Genomic DNA, 20678 nt, shown 5'->3' with positions numbered 1-20678 from the left:
CATTTGAATTTGAATGATGCCCATGATTGTCGCCCTTGAATGGAGTGGTCCATGCACGCGGTCGGCTGATATGGCTTGCGCACATGACGGGCATTTGAATTTGAATAGCGACCAATGGTGAATCTCCATGGGCATAAAAAGGGCTGAAATGCTAGCCATCCAGCAGGATGATGGGCGCGTTGAGGTTGCACCTGCCGGGGCTGCCTTCGGTTTGGCTGAGCTTGGGCTAAGCTCCAAAGAACTCAACTGCCCAAAATATGTCCCTCACCCAAATTTAACTTACTTGACTTGGGATGCTACAGTAAAATTTAATAGGGTCATCATATTGCACAGATACGAAGTACTAATTTGAGAGGAGCGTAGAACCTCACCCAAATTCAAATAGGTAAATTCAAAGGACTCAATTGATACACATAAAATGCGAAAGAAACAATAAAATCTTTATTATAAAATCTCTAGATACTTACATGACACAAAACATGCCAACCAAACAATACTCAGATGTTACCACATTCAAAGATTTACAAATAATAACAAAGACCGGTTCAATTGAATTTGACATCCTTTGTTCTATCCTTTCCTGTAAACCTACTGAAATCCAAATGCTGACAAGATGGTATTCTCAGCCACCAAGTAAAAGAAAAAGGAAAACTGTGCATAGTCTACAACGGGTATTCACCGATGCTGCTGGTGAATGCCCTTCCTCTTCGATGCATTCCCAGTGTCAGCCAAACAACAGCGCCTCAACTCCAATGAGAAACTGAAAATAAGATGGCCTTCTGGAAAACCTTCTGAATAGAAATATAACAAATAAATTTAAGGCCGAAACCCCTCCATGATTAGCTAAGCACCTTCTAAGATGCCACCTCGGTACCAATCACACAGATTCCAAGCGCTAAAGGGTTGACTGTTAAAGGCCTAATAAGTCAGCAAGGAGCAAAACTGTATGGAAAAGAATGAAGGGCTACACATTGAACAGATAATTCAGATCTTCTACTGTCAGACGAGTCTGGCGGGAACCCGATTTATCTTCTCCAAATGCAGAAGCCACCATTTCCCTCTTTTTTTCCTAGAAAAAAAATTGATTTACACGTGATTACCACCATAAAAATAGAATGGAGTAAAGAAGCTATTAAGGGCCATATTTGAAGATTCCTGCAGAAATTGGGTCTGTTGGCCTGATCAAATATTGTTGGCCTGATCAAATATTGTACGTTCAAAATGGTAGCCATATCAACAAACAACTAAAAAACAAATGGCATACCTCCAAAAAATGCTAGTATCATTAGTATGACAACATGGATTGGGTTGTGATAGTGATAATCAATGTTAGCTGCACTCAAATATAGAGCACTGCCTTCAGTATTCCATGCTAGTGATTAAGCATTTTCATCAACCTGGTTGGCCTCATCACATATTCCACAAAACAGAATAGGAAAGAAAAGGTAAAGAAAGATGTGAAACATGCAGGAGATACCTGGAGAGCTAAGATGCGATCCTCAACTGTGTCATTCACCGTTAAGCGAGACACGGTAACAGGACGTGTCTGGCCAATTCGATGCGCTCTATCAATTGCCTGGTCTTCAGTTGTAGGATTCCACCATAGATCTAGGAGTAGCACATGGCAAGCTGCCACCATGTTCAGTCCAAGACTTGCCGCTTTCAAAGACATGATCATCACAGTTACCTGTAAAGTAATAAATTAGATGGAAAAGCGCATGGCACAAATCAGAATTTAGATTCAGATAGAGAAATTCTATTAAGTGGACATATTTCACAGGCAAACCTCTGGGATAGTGTTAAAATCTTTCACAGCTTTCTCCCTAGCAGCAACAGACATTGTCCCATCAAGTCTCCTGTACTGTATACAGGAATCTTTTAGTGGAATTTCCAACAAATCCAGCATTCTAGTCCACTGAGAGAAAACAATGGCCTTTTCTGTTATTTGACCAAGCAAACCTTCGATTGAGTCAGAATGTCTTCTATCATTTGTACCAATAAGACTCATTGGAACAGTATTATCTGCATTTTGTACAGAACCAGTGGCTGCATGACTAGAGTTGTTGAAATTACTATTTGAGGAGGAATGCTCAGATTTCGGCAGTGATTGTAAAATCTCAAGAGCAGCTTTTATTTTAGAAGAACCAGACTGTGAACGATTCCCACACAGCTTAGTTGCATCTACCAATTCAGGACCAGAATCACTGGAGCAACATGTATCGCCAGGTTGATCACATAGAGAGCTTCTTAATGTCCCTTTTGAAAATACTGAAGCAACATTAAGTCGGACATTGCAGTGGGCCAAGGGGCAGATATTATCATCCCCCGTAAGATGCTCACAGATGCACTGCTTGCAGAAAGCATGCCCACAGATAGTAACAACAGCATCTTCAGGTGGATCCTGCAGATATTGGAAGCATTTAAAAAAAAATGGACAAAGAATATATTTGCATTCCATTACCAAGACCATCAATCTTCCAAGCAAAACATCAACAAGAACAGATTTTTAAAGGTGGTGACAAGATAATAATTTAAAGAATTTGAGACGAGTAAAAAATAGCACAGAAACAAAATCGCTGGATAAGGAAGAAACACTTGCAAAAGGCAGAACATACAGGCTTAGATGACAAAATAAACTCTAATCAGCAGAGTGAGAGAGAGAGAAGGGAACGTGGGGAGAGGGGAGCAGGCCAAGATAATATTATGTTGTTGTTAGTCTTAGACATATCAAAATAAGCACATTCAAAACCAAGGTTCACTGTCTCAAAACCAGACCCCTTAGCCCTACCATGCTGGTGTAGTGTCAGTAGGCCCAGTACAAACGTCAGTTCGGTGTGACCAAGCCTTCGTTCAGCACCAGTATCATATTGTATTGCCCAGTACAGGGCCATATGCACTGGTATGGCGAGCCTTGTTCCAAACAACAATTGCTAGGAGATACTAAAGAGTGTCATTTTTTTTTCCAAGGGATATTACATTCCTCCCGCATCTTCAAGCAAAACTTCAGCAAATATATAGAATTTACTTGCTTTGATGTCTATCATTCATAGAATCACATGATCCGTATTTCCTAAAAATTTCTAAAATTTTACTGGTCAACAAATTTTTCAAGTGTCCAATCGCCTTATGAGCGAACAAGGCTGTTGGCAGTAGAGCTTTTAGAAATAAAGCTTTTTAAAATGGAGCTTTTATAAAAAGCTTTTTATTATTTGGTAACTACATTTATAAAGTGTTGTGAAACTTTAATAAGTGTTTAGCTAACAAACTGAGAAAGTACTTTTGGTATGACAAAATGACCATAAAGGACATAGCATAGTATTATACAATAGATCATAATAAAATATATGTATTAATGTATAAAAAATATGATATAGTATAATATTATTGTAATATAATATAATATTATTCTAATATAGTTAATATAATATTGCATATTATAGCATAATAATAAAACATAATTCGATATTATATAACATAACATATCAATGTATTATGGCATAATGTAATATAATATTATATTTATAGTATAATACAATATTTTGATATAAAATATTATAATTACTATCATTATTTATTAATATTTTATTAATATAATATTTTTAGGAACTAATTTTTGAAAAAAATATGGACACACAATCATACTTGCAAATGTGACATTTTACAATTCTTTTCTTTCCAAAGCTTTTCTTGTTCAAAATGATGGATAAATAAATAAAGAAAAAAAATAATACCTTAATCACGTGGCAAGGGATAAAGCCCAGGCCGATTAGGATTCCTTGTTTGTTGGGGCTCCTGCAGATTTTTTTCTTCGTGCATTATGATATAAAGGAGCACTTTCTGTAATTATATGATTTTATCGTGAATATTTTGGTCTAAAAAAATTATAAATCTAAAACAACTTTCCGACGCGTGCTAAAAGCACTTTTCTGAAAAAGCTCCATTTTGGAACTTTTTCCAAATAAACGTTTTCAACCCACCAATTTTTTTGCCGAAAGCTTTCTGGCAAAACTAAAACAGCTTTCCAATTTTTTTACCAAACACCCCTATTCCATCCAAAAGTACTTTTGGAGAGCCAAAAAGTGCTTTCGGGCCCACCAAAAGCTCTACTAAATAGGGACTATCTTTATCAAGAATTAGAAACTTATAGCGATGGAAAAACTTTGTTGCAAGTCTAAGAGCAAATATCTTGTGAATGCATTTTCACCATGTTGACTTCAACTTGATACAATGCTACCTCAAGTGGAGGAAATTTAACAACTGCATTCAATGTTCTTTCTACTAGCTTTCTCTCCCCATCATTTCCTTTAAATTCCTTTGAGAACAAGCATGTCATTCTCGCTATCTACACATACAACCCTAACATAAAATTAAAAAGATATTCCTCATCATGACTCACATTATGGAACCAAGTAAGAGCATGTATTCTCAAACATCTTGACTTTGCAAAAAATCTCTCTCGCGCACGCATGCGTGCCATGTTTGTACACAAAAACAAAGCCACGCATATATGTACATGTATCCAGACACACACACACATACACACACACACACACACACACACATACACACATATAAACACAAGAATATAAAGAGAACCTCTATGAATCATGAACACTTAGAACGAACAACTAGTGCACCTCCAAGTTGGCTCACATAAATTAGCTGAAGTACCAACTTATATCATACCCAACCCTACCTAAGCTAATCCCCCTAATACACACCTTACCAGCACTCTATTATTGAACCCAATAATGGTTTGGGTTAAGTTAGATTAAATCTAGTCAATCTATGAGCTACATGATTTAGATTATGAATTGAGAGCTTTGAGAGTAAATGATTTAAACCATTCACCCAAACACCTATAAAAGAGGTTTCCAAAACTTTGAAAGTACTAACAGTGAATCGCTGAGGCTATCAGATGTCAGAAGATTATTTATATTTGTCATTTTATATTAACTAAGGTTAGTTCCAAGGTTGGCCATACCACATCGAACCGCCCGATTTAGGGCGTACTGAACCGAACCGACGAGGAACCAAAGCGGTTCCACCCTGCCAGCTTAGTAAACAAGCTGAACCCTCACCAAAAACCCCCTCTCGGTCCAAGAGAAGCCCAAGCCTATTCGATTAAATAGGCCACCCCATCGCCTCTCGGATCGTGATCACCCCCCTGGCGGTCCTCGAAACCCCTCCTCTGACCCCTCTCCCCCCCCCTCCAAAACCTCACCTCTCTCCCGCCTCCACTCGCCTCAGTCAATGCTCATCTCCTTCCAACCTTTCTCCTGCTCCCCATCGTTCCCTAGCTACGGCCGCCAAACCTAAGACCGACCAATGGTGGTAGGTCGGTGGACCCACACCTCCAGGCATCTCTCCGGCTTCTCTACGAATCGATTCGCACCTCCAGGTGAGCCCCTCCTCTCTCTCTCCTCCCCCCCCTCCCTTTGCTCTCCGACCCTCTCTCTCTCCCTCCCCATGGTTCCAATACGCCGTGGTTCGATACGGCATGCAACGGTACCATACTGTACCGGTCACTAGCCAACATGCTTGTCGGTACCGATTCTGCCACCCTTAGTTAGCTCATCATGAGATTTTTCCTAGTTGGATCAAGTTATCCAACTTGACCTAAACCAAAACCAACTTAATGTGATTGGCATTCACAAAAAGCTCCAATATAATTTGAGTCCTTCATGTGCCAAATTCAACCACATACCAAGTGCAGCCAGATGTTTGGATTAACCCAACTGAAGCCATATCTAGAGCTAAACAAAGAGTGGGAGTGTGAGACCATGATAAAGCTTTTAATCTAATTAAATCATGGCATCTCAACCTAAAATTTACAACTTGTTATTGTGTTGGTGTGTGCTACCCAAGCCCAATTGAAGTTCATTATATCCTTGATTTGCTAGTCTAAACCCAGTCCAAGTTCATAGATTCGACTGCGCAATGAATTGGAGAACTGAGTCAGATCACATTTGAAATAACTCAACCAGAGTTGCACCCATTTCAAGCACAAAATTTCCATTCATCGATTAGTTTTAAATAAGTGGACCAAAAAAATAATTAACAAAAAGCTTGATCAGCTATAACTGAAGTTCAGTACTATCCCTGTGCTGGATAAAAAATCCAAGCAACAATGGAACAGTTTCCTTGAAACTATTATCAAGTCAAAGATAAGTAGAAAGAACGCACGCATGCATGTATTTATGCACATGCATACATGCTTTTTCCATTAGGAAATTTAAAATAATGCATGTCTTACATGGATCAATACTAAAAATTAAAAAAAACCATGGAAAGAGCATTCAGCAAAAGAAAAGCATCTTGCGAGATTAACTAACACTTACATTGCAGATTGTACAGATTGTCAAACAAGTTTCTAAACATTTCAAGAGATTTTCTATTTTCTCTCGGGGAAGTTTTTTTGCCATCTCCATAGAAGACCTCCAGATAGAGTCAAAATCATATCCTTTTACCAAAAGAGGATGATCACAAGCCTGCCGAAGCCGCAAGAGCATAAATAAAATATTCACATAATTTTGCTTAACAGTCCCAGCTGCTGCATATACCTAAGCAACAAAAAATATTTAAGTCTCGAGAAAATTCAAATTCAGTATTACAAATTTATACATAAACTAGACCGTTGGTACATGAAGGCTAAAAGTTACAAAACTTTGATAACAATGAAATTGGGCACAGAAAATAAAAGATTTGACCCAAGACATAGAATAAATGCGCAAGGCAGAGTATAAAAACTCTTCATGACAAATTGCATAAAAGTATATGAATAAAATAAACCTAGAGTTCAAGAGCCTTGCTTTCTGTTTGCACAATCAACATTAGCAGTAGTCAAGACTATCCAAATCCTAGATCAATTATATGTAACCATCCATGACCAGGCATAGATTAAAACTCAGTTCAATATATGTTCAGAAAACGTTGGCCACCTTGAATTGTTCCCGAGATTCAGCTTCTAAAGCAGAATAAATGGCCCGTTCCTCCTTTGAGAAAGCCACCTTCTTTAAATTGACCGTCTTTGGAGGCAAGATAATAATTGGTTTTCCATCAATAAGTGTGCCTATCAAAGAATTTACTGAAGTTAAAAGAAGTTGCAGAATATGAAACAAAAAGCAAATCCAAAAAATACTCCTTTGACACCAAATACATAAAAAAAAAAAAAGATTCAACCACTTACACAAAGGAATGGAGAGTAAGCTTCATATGAAAGTTAACAACTTTATGAAGCAAGAAGGATATTATAAATGGGACAGATACACCTAATCTTTCTGTGGGTATGATGGCGGCTATCTATATATTCATTAAGTTGTAATGATATCAAAAAGCCATATAAGAGCTTCTCCTTAGAAAAAGACCAGAACTAAATAAATGTAGGCTCTTATGAAAAATATTTGGATATACATGACCGCTCACGTTTCACGAAATGTATTTGATACACTACTTTGGTAAACGATGACAAAGATATAGTAGCTCTAATCAACAATTTGCAGTACATGGAAGGTCATACTAATGCACCAATTAGACACCTAAATCAACATGTGGCACGCTCAAAAAAAGTCAAGGACTTAGAACTGATCTTCAGCACATGCTATTCGCAGATAGTGCAGTGTTGGCCGATAGAGTATACAAGGTTGAGTATTATATTGGGATTACAAAAGGTAGCTTTTCGGTATAACAATCAAATCAAAATTTATACCAAAATAAAATTCATGAAAACCAAATTGGTCAAAAATCGTTTGGAGATGCAATTGAAAGATACAGACAAGAAATCTCAGCAAATAGATAAATGGGCATAAACAAGAATGTCTCATATAGGACTATTGCATGGTAAACAAAATGATGCACCTTTGTGACAGACAAACACCTCAACCAAAATGGTGACAAGAATTCATAGGAATAACTATGTTGTATAAATTAAAACACGAGGCATTGAAGAAACAATAAAAATTAAAACATAATTAGGGTAAGGAAGAGATGGGGGAATTATGAAAGATAGAATAAATATCGAGTGGAGAAAGTTTAATACTGGTGCTAATATATTATATCCCTAGGGTTAACTTTTTAAAATGTAAGACAAACCCTGAGGCCAAAGAGGGGCTTAATGGACGTTTACTAGAAAAAGGAATCTTCACAAGAAGCCAAAGCAGAGTAACTCTATATCTATTAGAAGCTCAGAGTAATACATGTTTATGGGAGTGTGTTGCTACATCCATTCTTGGATGCATGAGACAGCAATAGATTTCAATAACTATGTTTGGAAGTAAGTATTGCTAGCAAAGTGAAGTTTATAAATGAAGATTAAAGCTGGCAAAGAAGAAGGAATATGAAAAGAATTCAATGGAAGTAGTGGGAAGGGATTTTAAACAAACATAAATGGATTTAAAACGACAATAGGGTAGCATTCATATAGCAGAATTAATTAGTCAGGGCATGTTGGCTCATGAAGCAACTGAATAAATTTTATTATTTGTGAAAAAGGAGGACAAACTTTTGAGTTGCTTCCAGAGATTCGAAAGGATATCACACTTTCTCTGAGATACTCTGGAAATTCAAACCACTTGGTTCTAAGAAGTTTGTGAGTTGACAAAAAATTAAACAATGACCAGATTTACCAAAATTAAGAAAAGATAGAAGGATGCTTGAGAAAGGAAAGTGTTATCTTTTCTTTTTAACAATATAATACATGATCCCATAATTAAAGAAACTTGCATAAATTTGCAATATTGAGAACAGGAGCCATGTCATTCGCATGCAACCAGATGCATTCCTAGGCCTAACTCTTCATCAATCGCCCTTTTGGGCTTCCCCGTCAATATTTTAATCATCATCCACATCAAAAGCTGTCAACCTGAATGTTTTACACTATTACACCAAGCAAGTGAGCATCCAGCAGGTAAACAAAAGAAAGTTACCAGCATATTCATCTCATACACTTTTTGACTTGTGTAGAAATTTAATAGTTGATTATATCATTTTTGATTCAGATCAAACAGTAAAGCACCATGAATGCGGACAAATAAAAAGTTGTATGGTTGATAATAAAGATATTTACAAGGATTTCCCCATGCACGACATCCTGCAGTAGTCCAATTCAAATTCGAACATGAAGAGACTAGAAAGGGGTACATCCCATGGTTTCTCAAGAATGTGAAAATGGATATAAGAAGAGTTCGTCAAAGTGGGCCATAAATGAGCAAGTGCTAATAGTCAAGATTGCAAGAAATATAAGTTGAGCTGTTTAACAGCACCACTCATTTCCCTGCTTGCAGCACCAGTCCCCTGCGGCAGTAAGGGATTGGTGCAGTACAAAAAGTCACATGGGTGACAGGCAGGCCCCGTGTACCAGTCCACCAATTACAGTGTGGGGACTGGAGCAGGGAAATGAAGGATGATAGGAAGCTTCTTCCTCATAAGTATAAAGCTATTAAGATTCAGGGATGAAAGCTCTAAGTAGATCATAGAATTGAAGTTGCTCAAAGATTTGATATTTCATTTGAAGGTCAAAAGGAATGTATTATCCATGAAAAATACCAGCCCATATAGACCAGGAAATATGCTTTCCTGAGTTCACCTTTAGTGCGGCGCAGCATTATTGTCTTCAGAACAGCTTGGAGCTTTTTGTACCCATTAGCTGGATTTTTACTAATTGGCATCTTTATTGTGGAGCAGAATGACTTATAAACAGCATATGGATCATATCTGAGAAATCTGAAATAGCTATAAAGATCATCCACTGCATTCTGGATGGGCGTCCCAGACAAACACCACCTTCTTTTGGCTCGCAGACCCCAACATGCCCCGGCAACTTGAGTTCTGTGGTTCTTGATGCTTTGAGCTTCATCCAGTATAACTCTGAACCACCCAACTCTTGCAAGAGGTCTGGCACAAGACTCAAGCAACGGACTGTCCGTTGTGATACCATCCTTCAGATTTTTCATATTGGAACTAGAACTTTTCCTCTTTTTACTGGTTGTAGGACCTGTGGACACGGCTGACGCGTCAGGCTTTCCTTTCTCCTCCTCATCTTTATCAACAAGTGGCTGCTTTGGGACCTCCATGCTTACAATAGCATATGTTGTGAGAACAACATCATACTTGGTGAGTTCATTGGGATCTTTTGTACGATTACTTCCATGATATACAAGAAATGATAAATTCGCTTTGCTGGTGACTTTGTTTTGCAATTCTTCAGCCCATTGTCGAAGAACACTTGTAGGGCAAACAATCAAAGTTCCAGCTGATGGCCTGCTCTTCATCACCAGCACAGAGTTCTCTATTTTCACTGGCTTACTAATCACCACAGAACTTGAACTGCGAGGCTGCTTGATAATATTATGCTCAGAGACATCATCGTCATCACCAGTATCATCATCCAGATTCAAAGCTTCAAATTCATTTTGTTTATCTGTTGTGGAACAAGATCTGGATGATGGAGATCTTTCCATCAAGATAAGTGCTATAGCAGATATTGTTTTACCCAATCCCTGTAAGATAGACAGCAAGCCGATGAAGTCTATATGAAGTTCCCCAATATGATTATACAAAACAATGAAGCAAATCTTCCCAAAAAATAAACTATTGAGCAAAACCTGGTCATCTGCAAGAATCCCCCCAGAGCAGTGCAGACTAGTGGTCTCCTTTTGAACCATCCATGACAAAGCTATACGCTGTCCAAGAATGTTGCCTTAGTCAAATACAAGGAAAGGATAACACCAATAAGTTAACTTAAGAATTAATGGAACTAACAAAGCAACCCAACCCAGACCTGGTGCCTCAAGAGAGGAACAGCTAAAACTCCTTCAGGTGGGCTAGCTTCAGATTTCGGCTGAGAAAGATCCTGTCAGATAACTAAACTCCAGTTTCATCATGACTGTATGAATCAAAAGATACCATAGTAGAGACTAAAACAAAGGTATGAGAAAGAAATAAAAATCTGCATTCTTAAACACAACAAACAAGAAGAATAGTAGAGTGGTCTGGATTACAAGTACCATTAAATGGCACAGATGGGAAAATGAGAAAATTGGTGCAGGATGATAATAAAAAATCCCTCAGTTTTAAAAATATAAGATGATGATACGGCTCAAACAAAGTATCACCAAATTTGATCTAATCATTTCTTTTCTAACAGCAGCAACCAACTGAACAAAGTTTTTCCATTTTCCAGTCATAAGGACACATGTATGTTCCACATCCATTCCCCTTCAATTTGAAAAAGCGAATGTTCCATCAACCATTAGTAACTGAAAAATTGAGCATTTTAGCATTTAATGTAGGAATTAAAAAATTGCTCCTAAATCCTTCTCTTTCTGAGTCCATTAAAATGAGATCCAGCTGAGACCTGAAGTACTAGAAATATAAAATCCAAGTCATCTGGCAAGAAGAAATGGCATTAACCACAAGTACTTGATTGTCTGTTGCAAGTACGATAACCTCAATGAGAGTCCAATTAATAATTTGTATCACCATGGGCTGATATTTTCATATCAAGCCATCAAGGGGAAAGGTATTAACAGCTCATATATAGTATGCTATTTGAAAGTAAATGACCAGATAACCATAGAACAAGCAACTATAAAAGAGATGCCACTGAAAATTATATCATGTTCCATAATAAAGATTCCTGAAGATACAACTAACATAATCAATCATTTTTGGCACAAGCTTGTGCTATAGAGCATAATAAAATATAAACACAAAAAATTAAGACACATGCACAGGGTCAGATTACACTGACATATTCCTATCGATTAAATAGGTTTTCTGGTCTTCCTTGAAATACACCAAAAAATTTCGATCAATTTTCCACATATCTATTAATAATAATGGAAGATTACAAAAAGGAAAGCTTGGTCAATTTTAATAAATAGATGATTTAATGATTAATGAGATGAGGGCAAAGTAAATTTACAAATTGAAGCACATAGAATTCACAAAGAATAAGGGTCAAAAAATCAATAGATGAACATATGTATACAAAGTGCACTTGTAGTAGGATTGAAAATTGAAAATAGGTCCTCTTCATAATTGACAGCAAAAGAAGACCATAATCTAATTAACTTAACCAAATTGAGTATAATATAGTAAAAACAAAGAGATAAATGAAAACAGGTCTGAGAGAATTAGAGTTAGGTGGATAAAGTGAAGAGACATATCTGACAGAGAGTTGGGTGAAGAGTTGTTTTCGGTTGTTTCTGATCAACAAATGCATCACAAGCAAAAGAATATTTTAGGGATGAGAATGCACAAATATGATAGATATGTTGCAAACCTTAGAGATCTCTGTAAGGAATCAGCATATTGAAAAAAGGCACTCATATTACATCTCTTAAGGACAAAATGACAGAGACAGAGAAATGGTATTGGAAAGTGTAGAAAAAATTTTGAGAAGGCCCAAAAATGGAGAGGTCATTGATTCTATGTTGAAGATACAGGACACAAGACGGGAAAACAATAAACTGACATAATAAGTTGTGAAAATGGATTTGGAAAAGCATGCATTGAACTAATAAATGGTGCGGAGACATTCATAAAGTCAATCCAAAGCCTTGGAGCAAAGCTACATTTTTTTTGGTTATGACAATTCAAAGTGAAAAATAAGGACCCCGTGAAGAGGACAATCAAGATTCGGCAAAGTTTTAAGATTCCATCAAAAATGATTTTTCTGTCCAAAAATATTGTGGTTGTTCAGCATGTAAAGCTGAAAAAAGCCTGGTTGAAACAAGTAAATATCTACTTCATCTTTTTTACAGTTACATCATATGAAATCAGTTTCCAAAAAAACGTGCACAGATTTAGACCAAAAAAGCCAAAATAAACCTAAGACATTTAATTACTACACAAGTTCATGTTCCAGCATTTTTTTTCTAATTAATCGATCATTTTTACACATCACTTTAGTTGTGTTTTTTTACTTCACAAATCCATTGATTTGCCCTTTAGAGAACTAAGCAAGTCAGTATACACAATCTGTACAAACATACATCATAAAACTTTTCTAAAATTTTCATTATTCCATATATAGCATGTTTTAAGACCTCCAATATCCTCATATTTTTTATAATAAAATTGGAATTATATTCTTGATCTCAGTTAAATTTCTGATAATACCAAATCACCTAAAATTTGCAGATAATTTTGATTAAATTTTCCGAAGGAAGCAACAATGAAGTTATTAATTTGTGCCTAGATATTTAATTTTTTTTAAAAAAAAGAAAGAAAACAGAACATCTTTTAAAATAAAGTCGATTAAATATCTTAAAATAAGCCACAGGCTAGTTTTTAGGATAGCACTATCAGTAAACAAAAGAATATTTGGAAACCTGTAATGCAATTTGGAAAGTTAATCTCTCATCATCTGCCTTAAGTCTCATCCCTCCAAACCAAGGGAGATGAGGATCAGAAAATCCAGATCGCTGTGAAAATGGATGAGGCTCTACATGCACTGCTTGTACAGGGGGATGGGCAGGATCACTGATATCATCAAGAATACATATTTCGGCATCATCATCCACACTTATGCTGCTTCTTGAGAGATTCTTTTGGACAGTATTATAACTTTCTTGGGGAATATCCTGCTGTTTGTGATAAAATGCTAGCATCTGATCTTCTCTTTCATTCTTTGGGAAAGCTGTTTGCTTTTTATTGTGCAAATTTATCTTAGAATCAGGCACCAACTGCTTTGTTGTATCAACAGCAGATCTACCAACATTATCAGAGGCTGAGTTTCTGCTAGAGGGTAGTGGAGAAGAATCTGTGCTAGATTCACTCCTGAAACTCACATCCTCAAAATGATTGTCCTCATCAAATAGTGTGTCTTGCAATGATGCATCTAATTCTATGACAGAGGGTTCCAACTTTGGCTCGCTAGTTCTGCATGAATTCTGAGATGAAAACAGTTGATCTTCGATGTTATCCTTTATATGCCCCATTATTTCTTTTTCATGTGATGGAAATCGCTGAGAAAATTCACCTGGAAAGAACTGACTTAAACCATATTTAGCATCACCTGTTGCTTGTTCTTGATATAATGGTGGACAGCTCCCTCTTCCAGTGCCTATGATACCAGTTGTGTCACTAGTGTGCAACTCGACATGTAACGCATCTGGTAAAGTTGCATCAGAACCCATAAACGAATAAATTGAGAATGATGGACAGAGACTTCCTTCCAGCACAGAAGAATCTGGCACAGCAACTGTATTTATATTACTATGCACTGCATCACCTAAGCCAGGCTTTTCCATCAACATTGCACGTGATGAATCTGAAATAGGAATAGAAACATTTTGGTGATACAACAAAATATTCCAAACACAAAAAGAAGTTCATTGAGAAACAAGGATTTCACCAGTTCCACCATTTTGCAGCATATAAAGATATGGCATGTTATCTGCATCAGATTCAGACTCTTTGGCCCCCGTTAGGAACAAAATTTTACCTCTCATTTGCTCAAAGTCCTTCTCTTCGTCATCATCTGAGTAGAAACCATTGCCAAAGTCTGCATATGGTGAGTAAAGTAGTTCCTCTCCTTCGGCATTACCAGAAGGGGCATTACAATTTGATAAATTGTTCTGCAACTGTTGGTGGTCAAAATTTCCTGTCATCAAACTAGCAAAAGAGTTCTCATCTAAATCCATCAAACTAGTGTTATAGTCTGAAGTTGAAACACTTAACCGGTTAGGTGAAAGATTTGTAGGAAAATAGCAATAGTTCTCTGAGGCAGAGTCAGCATGCTGTATGGCATGACTAATCTCATTATTCACGGACAGTGGATGACAGCTAGAAAGTAAGTTGTTAAAGCTTCCTTCAGGCTTAAAAAGCAGCTCAGAGCCAGTTTCTTGCTTAAAATCAGGTGCCTCCATACACTTCGAATTATCCCACTGAGCTGATCCCAGTTCTCTACTGAAGTCTTCCAGAACTGCTGTGGATTCTGGAAAACGTTTGTCAAACATAGAGAGAAAGTGGCAACGGGAGTTAAGTGTTGCATATGACCTATCCTTTAGCAGGAATAACAATTTAACATAAAGATGCCAGATTCCACCGCAGGCAGAAAGAATAGTTAGATTCAACACAGTTACCTGCTTGAGTCTGAAAGGCCTTCTCAGGATAGGGCAGGCCAGGAGACGGTTTGCCTTGACCCAAACCTTTTAGAGTATCCTGAGGATACTATTCAGCATTTAGAACTGAGAAAACTTGTGAAGAAAACAAGCCAAACCAAAACAAGAAAGAGTATAGTAAAAATACACCTAAAAAGATTGCACAGTTCAAATTTCAATTTTGTTTTAGGGAAAAGGCCTTGTGTATCTGCAACCCACCCAAAAAAACAGTTACTAGAACTTCATAATTCCCAAAGACAAAAGTTTATCTAAAATAGAATACTGAAATAAAGTTGATGACTTTCCCTGGTTCTACTCTCAAATCTTTATCTGCTGAATCAAAATGTTTACTTCCAACAATACTAGGATAGCATTTTAATCCAGGGTGTTCTTGGTTGCAAATTTTTACAATTTTATGGGTTCCGTATGTTGGAGTTCGTATTCATGCATATTCAAATGATGCACTATACAACAGTCCCGATGCGTTTGCTTCTGCACAAAAAACATAATAGGAGAAATGATCTATATTGACTGGCACATTTAGAAATGTTATCCAGATGATTTTGAACAAGAAAATGAGTTAACAGAGTAGGGGAGAGTAAACAATTTTGCCATGGATAGGCAGAGGAGGTGGTGGTGGCAAGAGGTGGGTCAGGTCAAGTTCAAGTCTAGACCTAACCCAGTAAGACCTATCTAAAATACAAGTCAGATGAACCAAGTAATCAAATCTCAGGAAAAATCCAACTTCTGTAAGTTAAACCTTGATATTTGAACCATTTCTTGTAGCCTCTGATATGATAAGGTTGGCTCCAGTTTCCCATACTAAACCTAGTTTCGGTTATAAACCCCTAACTGACCCACTTATACCTACATATCATATTGGGAATGCAAGGTGATGAGAAGAGCATGCAAAACTAAAGAACCCTACATATGAACTGCAAAGGATGTTCAAATATTAAATCTACAACTTACAGCATTTGATTTTACAAACTTCCCCAAAAGAAAAATCGCAATGTCAAAGTACTACTAGAAACAAAATCATACAAATAATTTCCAGAACCAGTTTTGCACGCAAACACACATAATCAGGATCAAGACTATCACCACCCTTTTTTTGTACCATATGTAAAAACTAGTCATTAGCTCTTGGTCCAAAACAATGCATAGATTTTTGCTGTACCACAGAATCATGATATTAGCATGAGTTTCCAGGTATTTGGAACTAAAGATTACAATATTTCTGTGTTGCTAAAGACAGCCTAGGCACATAATTTAGCTAGGATGCCTGGGCCCCCACTTGCGTCCTACCTCTTTAAGGATTTCTTTTTCCATTTTCTTTCTCTATTTAAACCCCACGCGGGACACAGGGATGGTAGCTTAGGCTGCCAAACCAACCCAACATTGTCTGTGGGCTAACCAATGGCTGCTGATAGGTAAGCTGACAGTCGTAAGTAGCAGCAATGGCTACAATGAGCAGCACATCTCTTCTTCATCCAGCCATTTTTCTTCTTTTTTCCTAAATTTTCCCTTTTGTTCTACTTGCTAGCCTCTAGTTTGTTTGCCTCCTCCTTCCACCTCTTGCTAGGTGCTAGCTGCTTGGCTATGTTTTGTACCTTGCTAGACCCTCAATGTGGATTTTGATCTTTGGACTTTTTAAGTGTGAAAAATAGGCTCATGATCGCACATATCCTGAAAAAATAGTGAATAAGGAAGACATGTTTATTTACGTATATGATTAAAGTATGAATAACAAAAGCTTAGAGAGCTTTCCTCATTAGTCAAGCCACCTAAGCGTCCGTCTAAGCCATACAAGGAGTCCACCATCTGGCCTCACCTAGGCAATTTGACAACCTTGTGATATTTATACTGTGTATGATATTAATACCATGATTTTACATACATTGCAACTTTGAGTAGAAGGTTCCAAATCCACATTTTCTCTGAATATCACCTAAGCTTTTTCCATTATTGAAGCTCAACTTCTTTTAGCAACCAAAAAATTACTAAAAGGATCGCAACTTTCAAAATTCAAAAGTGTAAATAGAAAAGGAAAAAGGACAAAACCAAAATTTCAAATTAAAAATATTTAATCAAAGAGATAGTTACATTTCACATTTTCTTTAAAAGAAACATAATTGTGTGCTATGACTGCATCGGCTCCAAATTACATGTCTTTGAAGCAATGCTTCAGCAGTTGATGTGTGGAATATCACGACGAAAGAGGTTTTAATTGGATATAAATTACTGTCAATCATTTCCTCATTCAAACTCTGATTTAGATAATTCTAAATGTGTTCGAAGCTTATTTATCTCTAGAGGCGCCATTATCTTCCTTAATTTATAACATGTAAACCTTCTTGGTGAGCCAATCTTCCACGTACTATTCTAGTAGACAACCTACAGTATGCCTTAATCACCAATTTCTCAGAACCTTCTTGCCTCTTCCACTTATTTACGGCACTATCTGACTTTGTGTCAACTAGTATTTTTAGCTTTTCTATGATTTAATATACTCTGCTTACGCAATCACATCTAGATGCCCTTAATATTGAACAAGAGAAATGTAACTGCTATGGAGACAGAAATAAGAAAGTTCGATGAACCCGGTAGTTTTTGCCAACCTTTGCTTAAACAGGTAATTCCCCGACCCTAAAGGATGTAAAAGTGTAGCAAACACTAGCTTACAACTTAAGCTATCTATTTCTACGTGCTGAAGGTGTTGCATAGCAGTCATACAATCATGGCATGCCAAAAAGGATATGTGCAACATACTCGTTGGCCCATAAGCAGCCCTATCTAAAGCCTTGTCTCCGTTATCCAACCATGATAACTAGCAAGGGTTTCATCAGCTTAGTCTTCTGAGGGATAAAAGTGGAAAAGATATTTTCTAAAGTCCATTATCAAACAAGAAAAAGTAGGATTGTCAAAGCCCCTAAAAAAAGAGTCATGTGAAAACCCCCTTTCTTGTTCGTCAATCAAGAAGATTGTTATACTTTTCGACGAGGGAAAAAAAACCTCTCGATATTTAGAAACAAAATCATTGAAGCGAACACCGATTTACAATTCCCTGAGTCTAGATATGGCAATATCATGAATAGAGCATGAACTTACCAAAGGGAGGTCCACACGCGCTTTTTGCAGGTGACCCCTTTGCAAGAATTTTTCTTTTTATTTTTTACTTCACACTGAGCATGTACTCGATCCCGGTCTAGACTCGAGAAAATAAAGATAACCCCAATATGGAACGATGGTAAATGGATTCTCTTGCAAGAGATAACATAGCCGATGATACCAAGAAAACAGTTTCCCCCAGTTGGATCAAAAATTCAAACTGAATCCCAGAATTGAACTCCCAAGGACTCCAAATCAGAGACATACAAATCGACTATCAACAAGGAGAGATCGTACTCACCGAGGAAGGACCCTTCGAGGAGGTACCGCGGTCCTCGTCTAAGCCGTGCGATGGGCCAGGGTGCTCCGCGAGGATCTCGAACAGCTCGCCGATGGTACAGGAGAGATGATCGGAGTAACTGCCGTCCACGGCATCGGAATCGAAGAAGAAGGCGCCCATCGGATTCTCTACCGCGTCCCCCATCAGCGTCGCACAAGATCATGGGAAAGCGAAACCCTAGACTCCGCCGGCCTCCGCCCCGCCCCGCCCCCCACCGGGGGGTCCAGAAGCCCCAGCCCCGTCCCTTCCTTCAAGCCCTAATTCGTCCGCCGCGCAGCCGCACGGGTCCGAGGGGGTTCTCGTTGGCCGTCAAGAATACAAGAAGAGGAGAGAGGAAGAGAGAGAGAGAGGAGAATTAAGGGGTTGAAATGGAAGGGGGTGGGAAAGTTAGAGGGGAAAATGAGGTGGGTGAATGGGAGTGAGGTGGCTTCGGCGGAGGATAAATAGTGGGGAGGTTGTGGGAAAACAAAAGAGGAAAGGGTGGCCACTTGAGAGCAGAGGAGGTGCGATGTTGTGTAGAATTAACCATCGACTTCCATCCAGTGCGGGCGTGGACGCAAGAGCCAAGTCGTCGTTATCTCGACTGGGGCGGAGGACGAGTACGGGGGCGTGGAGGAGCCGTGTTTATACCGGAAAGCCACGCATCTTTTACTCATTCTCGCACCCATGATTCCGGTGGCCAAAAAAAAAAAGGGTCGCCGAAACTGAAATCCAGAGAGCCGAGGATTTGAGCGGCATTTTATTGTGGCCGTTGCCTTGTTACAAATGTAGCTTCTTGTGATTACTGACTTTACGGACTTTAGTTACGAAGAAAGTGCTGACCGTTGCATGCTCAATTCAAATGGCATTCCCCATTTGAATCCTTAGATTTCAAAAAAAATAAAAATAAAGGTAATGATAATAATAGGATGATGTTTTTACTTATTTTTGATGCATAGTAGAAAAAAATAGGAGGTTGCGGATTGAGTGGGGCTGACCACTCCAATGGAGTGCTCTAATATGATGCTTGCTTCGAGGATTCTTTAGAATTTGCTGTTTTCTAATTTTTGCGAATGTATTCACACTAAAATAATATGAAATGCATGATTTAGTATTAATAAAAAAATAAACAAAAAGATAGAATAGCGATGTCATAATAATTATTGTAAGTTATGTTTTTTTTTTTGTTGTTGCTTTTTGCTTTCGGTGGGTAGCTTGGGGGGTTGATGCGGTGGAGGACAAAGTAACATAATTCCAATGGCATGTTCATAATTATATGTTTGCTATGTTTTAAATGCTCATCATGTGCATGCATAACATGAAAGGGGTATGCTAAAGTTGTCATAATGGACACAAAAATGCATACACATGTTTTTTTGGTAAACCATTAAATTGATTTTGTGGCACTGGCATCATGATTAGATTTAAACCTTTTAATGTTATATACAGTAGCATGTAATATTTTACACTTTACAATAGTTGGAACATGCTGTGTCGGGCAATACTTGCTAGGACCTTTTGTTGATTATCATTTGTGATAAATATTTTTTATAATAGAGTTGCAGATAGATTTGTTCAAGGAATAACTTTCTTGATCTGTTAATATGAATATAGGAAATAAATGATGACTAAGTTTCCTTAGTATAATGTGTTGCATATTTAATCAATTTAATGTTTTAATTGCAATATACTCTTCTAGCTGTAATAATTAATCCATAGGAGCCTCATTAAATTAAGTTGCAAAGCTAGTGCCATTTACTTTTGCACAAACCGACAAAAGTACTGTGGAAATTATGCCACAACGTGTATCTGCCTAATGGAAACTTTCGGAGTTGGCCGCACAAAGAGGGCCTCCAATAGTGAAGAAGGAAGGCAAAAGTCTTGCGATGCCATTTTGAAATGTCCCGGGACAACCATGCTTTCCCCCTTCTCTCTTAGCGCTTGGCCAGCATGCTCCTACCACACCCACTTTTCAAGAACATACACATTCAGGTCCAATTAAATATTAAATAATAAAAAATATTATTTTATTTTTTACTTTCTGGATTTTTATTGGTCATCGATAATTTTTTTTTGCTATAAAGGATAACTCATATAATTTTAATATAAATATATCAAAAAAAATTAAAATATAACATGCT

General features: G+C 37.5%; 1 protein-coding gene across 5 annotated transcripts; it reads right to left on the bottom strand.

Annotated features, from left to right (window-relative positions):
* Window positions 1-419: 419 nt before the first annotated feature.
* LOC103723980 (helicase-like transcription factor CHR28) lies at window positions 420-19212 on the bottom strand. 5 transcript variants are annotated; one of them, XM_039125737.3, is made up of 12 exons: window positions 18520-19212; window positions 15090-15168; window positions 14360-14941; window positions 13335-14275; window positions 10778-10849; window positions 10602-10679; window positions 9584-10496; window positions 6942-7072; window positions 6342-6563; window positions 1787-2401; window positions 1478-1687; window positions 420-1069 (listed from the first exon to the last, which is right to left on the bottom strand). In XM_039125737.3, exons 1-12 carry the CDS (start codon window positions 18700-18702, stop codon window positions 965-967), a joined length of 4131 nt encoding a protein of 1376 aa, XP_038981665.3. In that variant the 5' UTR covers window positions 18703-19212; the 3' UTR covers window positions 420-964. The 5 variants fall into 5 exon arrangements, with proteins under 5 accessions (XP_038981665.3, XP_088558187.2, XP_038981666.3 ...); XM_088702061.2 differs by having other exon boundaries at window positions 14450-14941; window positions 18520-19040; XM_039125738.3 differs by having other exon boundaries at window positions 14450-14941; window positions 15090-15177; window positions 18520-18972.
* Window positions 19213-20678: the final 1466 nt, after the last annotated feature.

Source organism: Phoenix dactylifera, chromosome 1 (genome assembly GCF_051530095.1).
Source record: "Phoenix dactylifera cultivar Ajwa chromosome 1, Ajwa_hap1_PhDact_Kaust_v1.1, whole genome shotgun sequence".
Lineage (NCBI taxonomy): Eukaryota > Viridiplantae > Streptophyta > Magnoliopsida > Arecales > Arecaceae > Phoenix > Phoenix dactylifera.
Note: the sequence above shows the minus strand (reverse complement) of the source record. Positions and strands in the feature narration are given on the sequence as shown.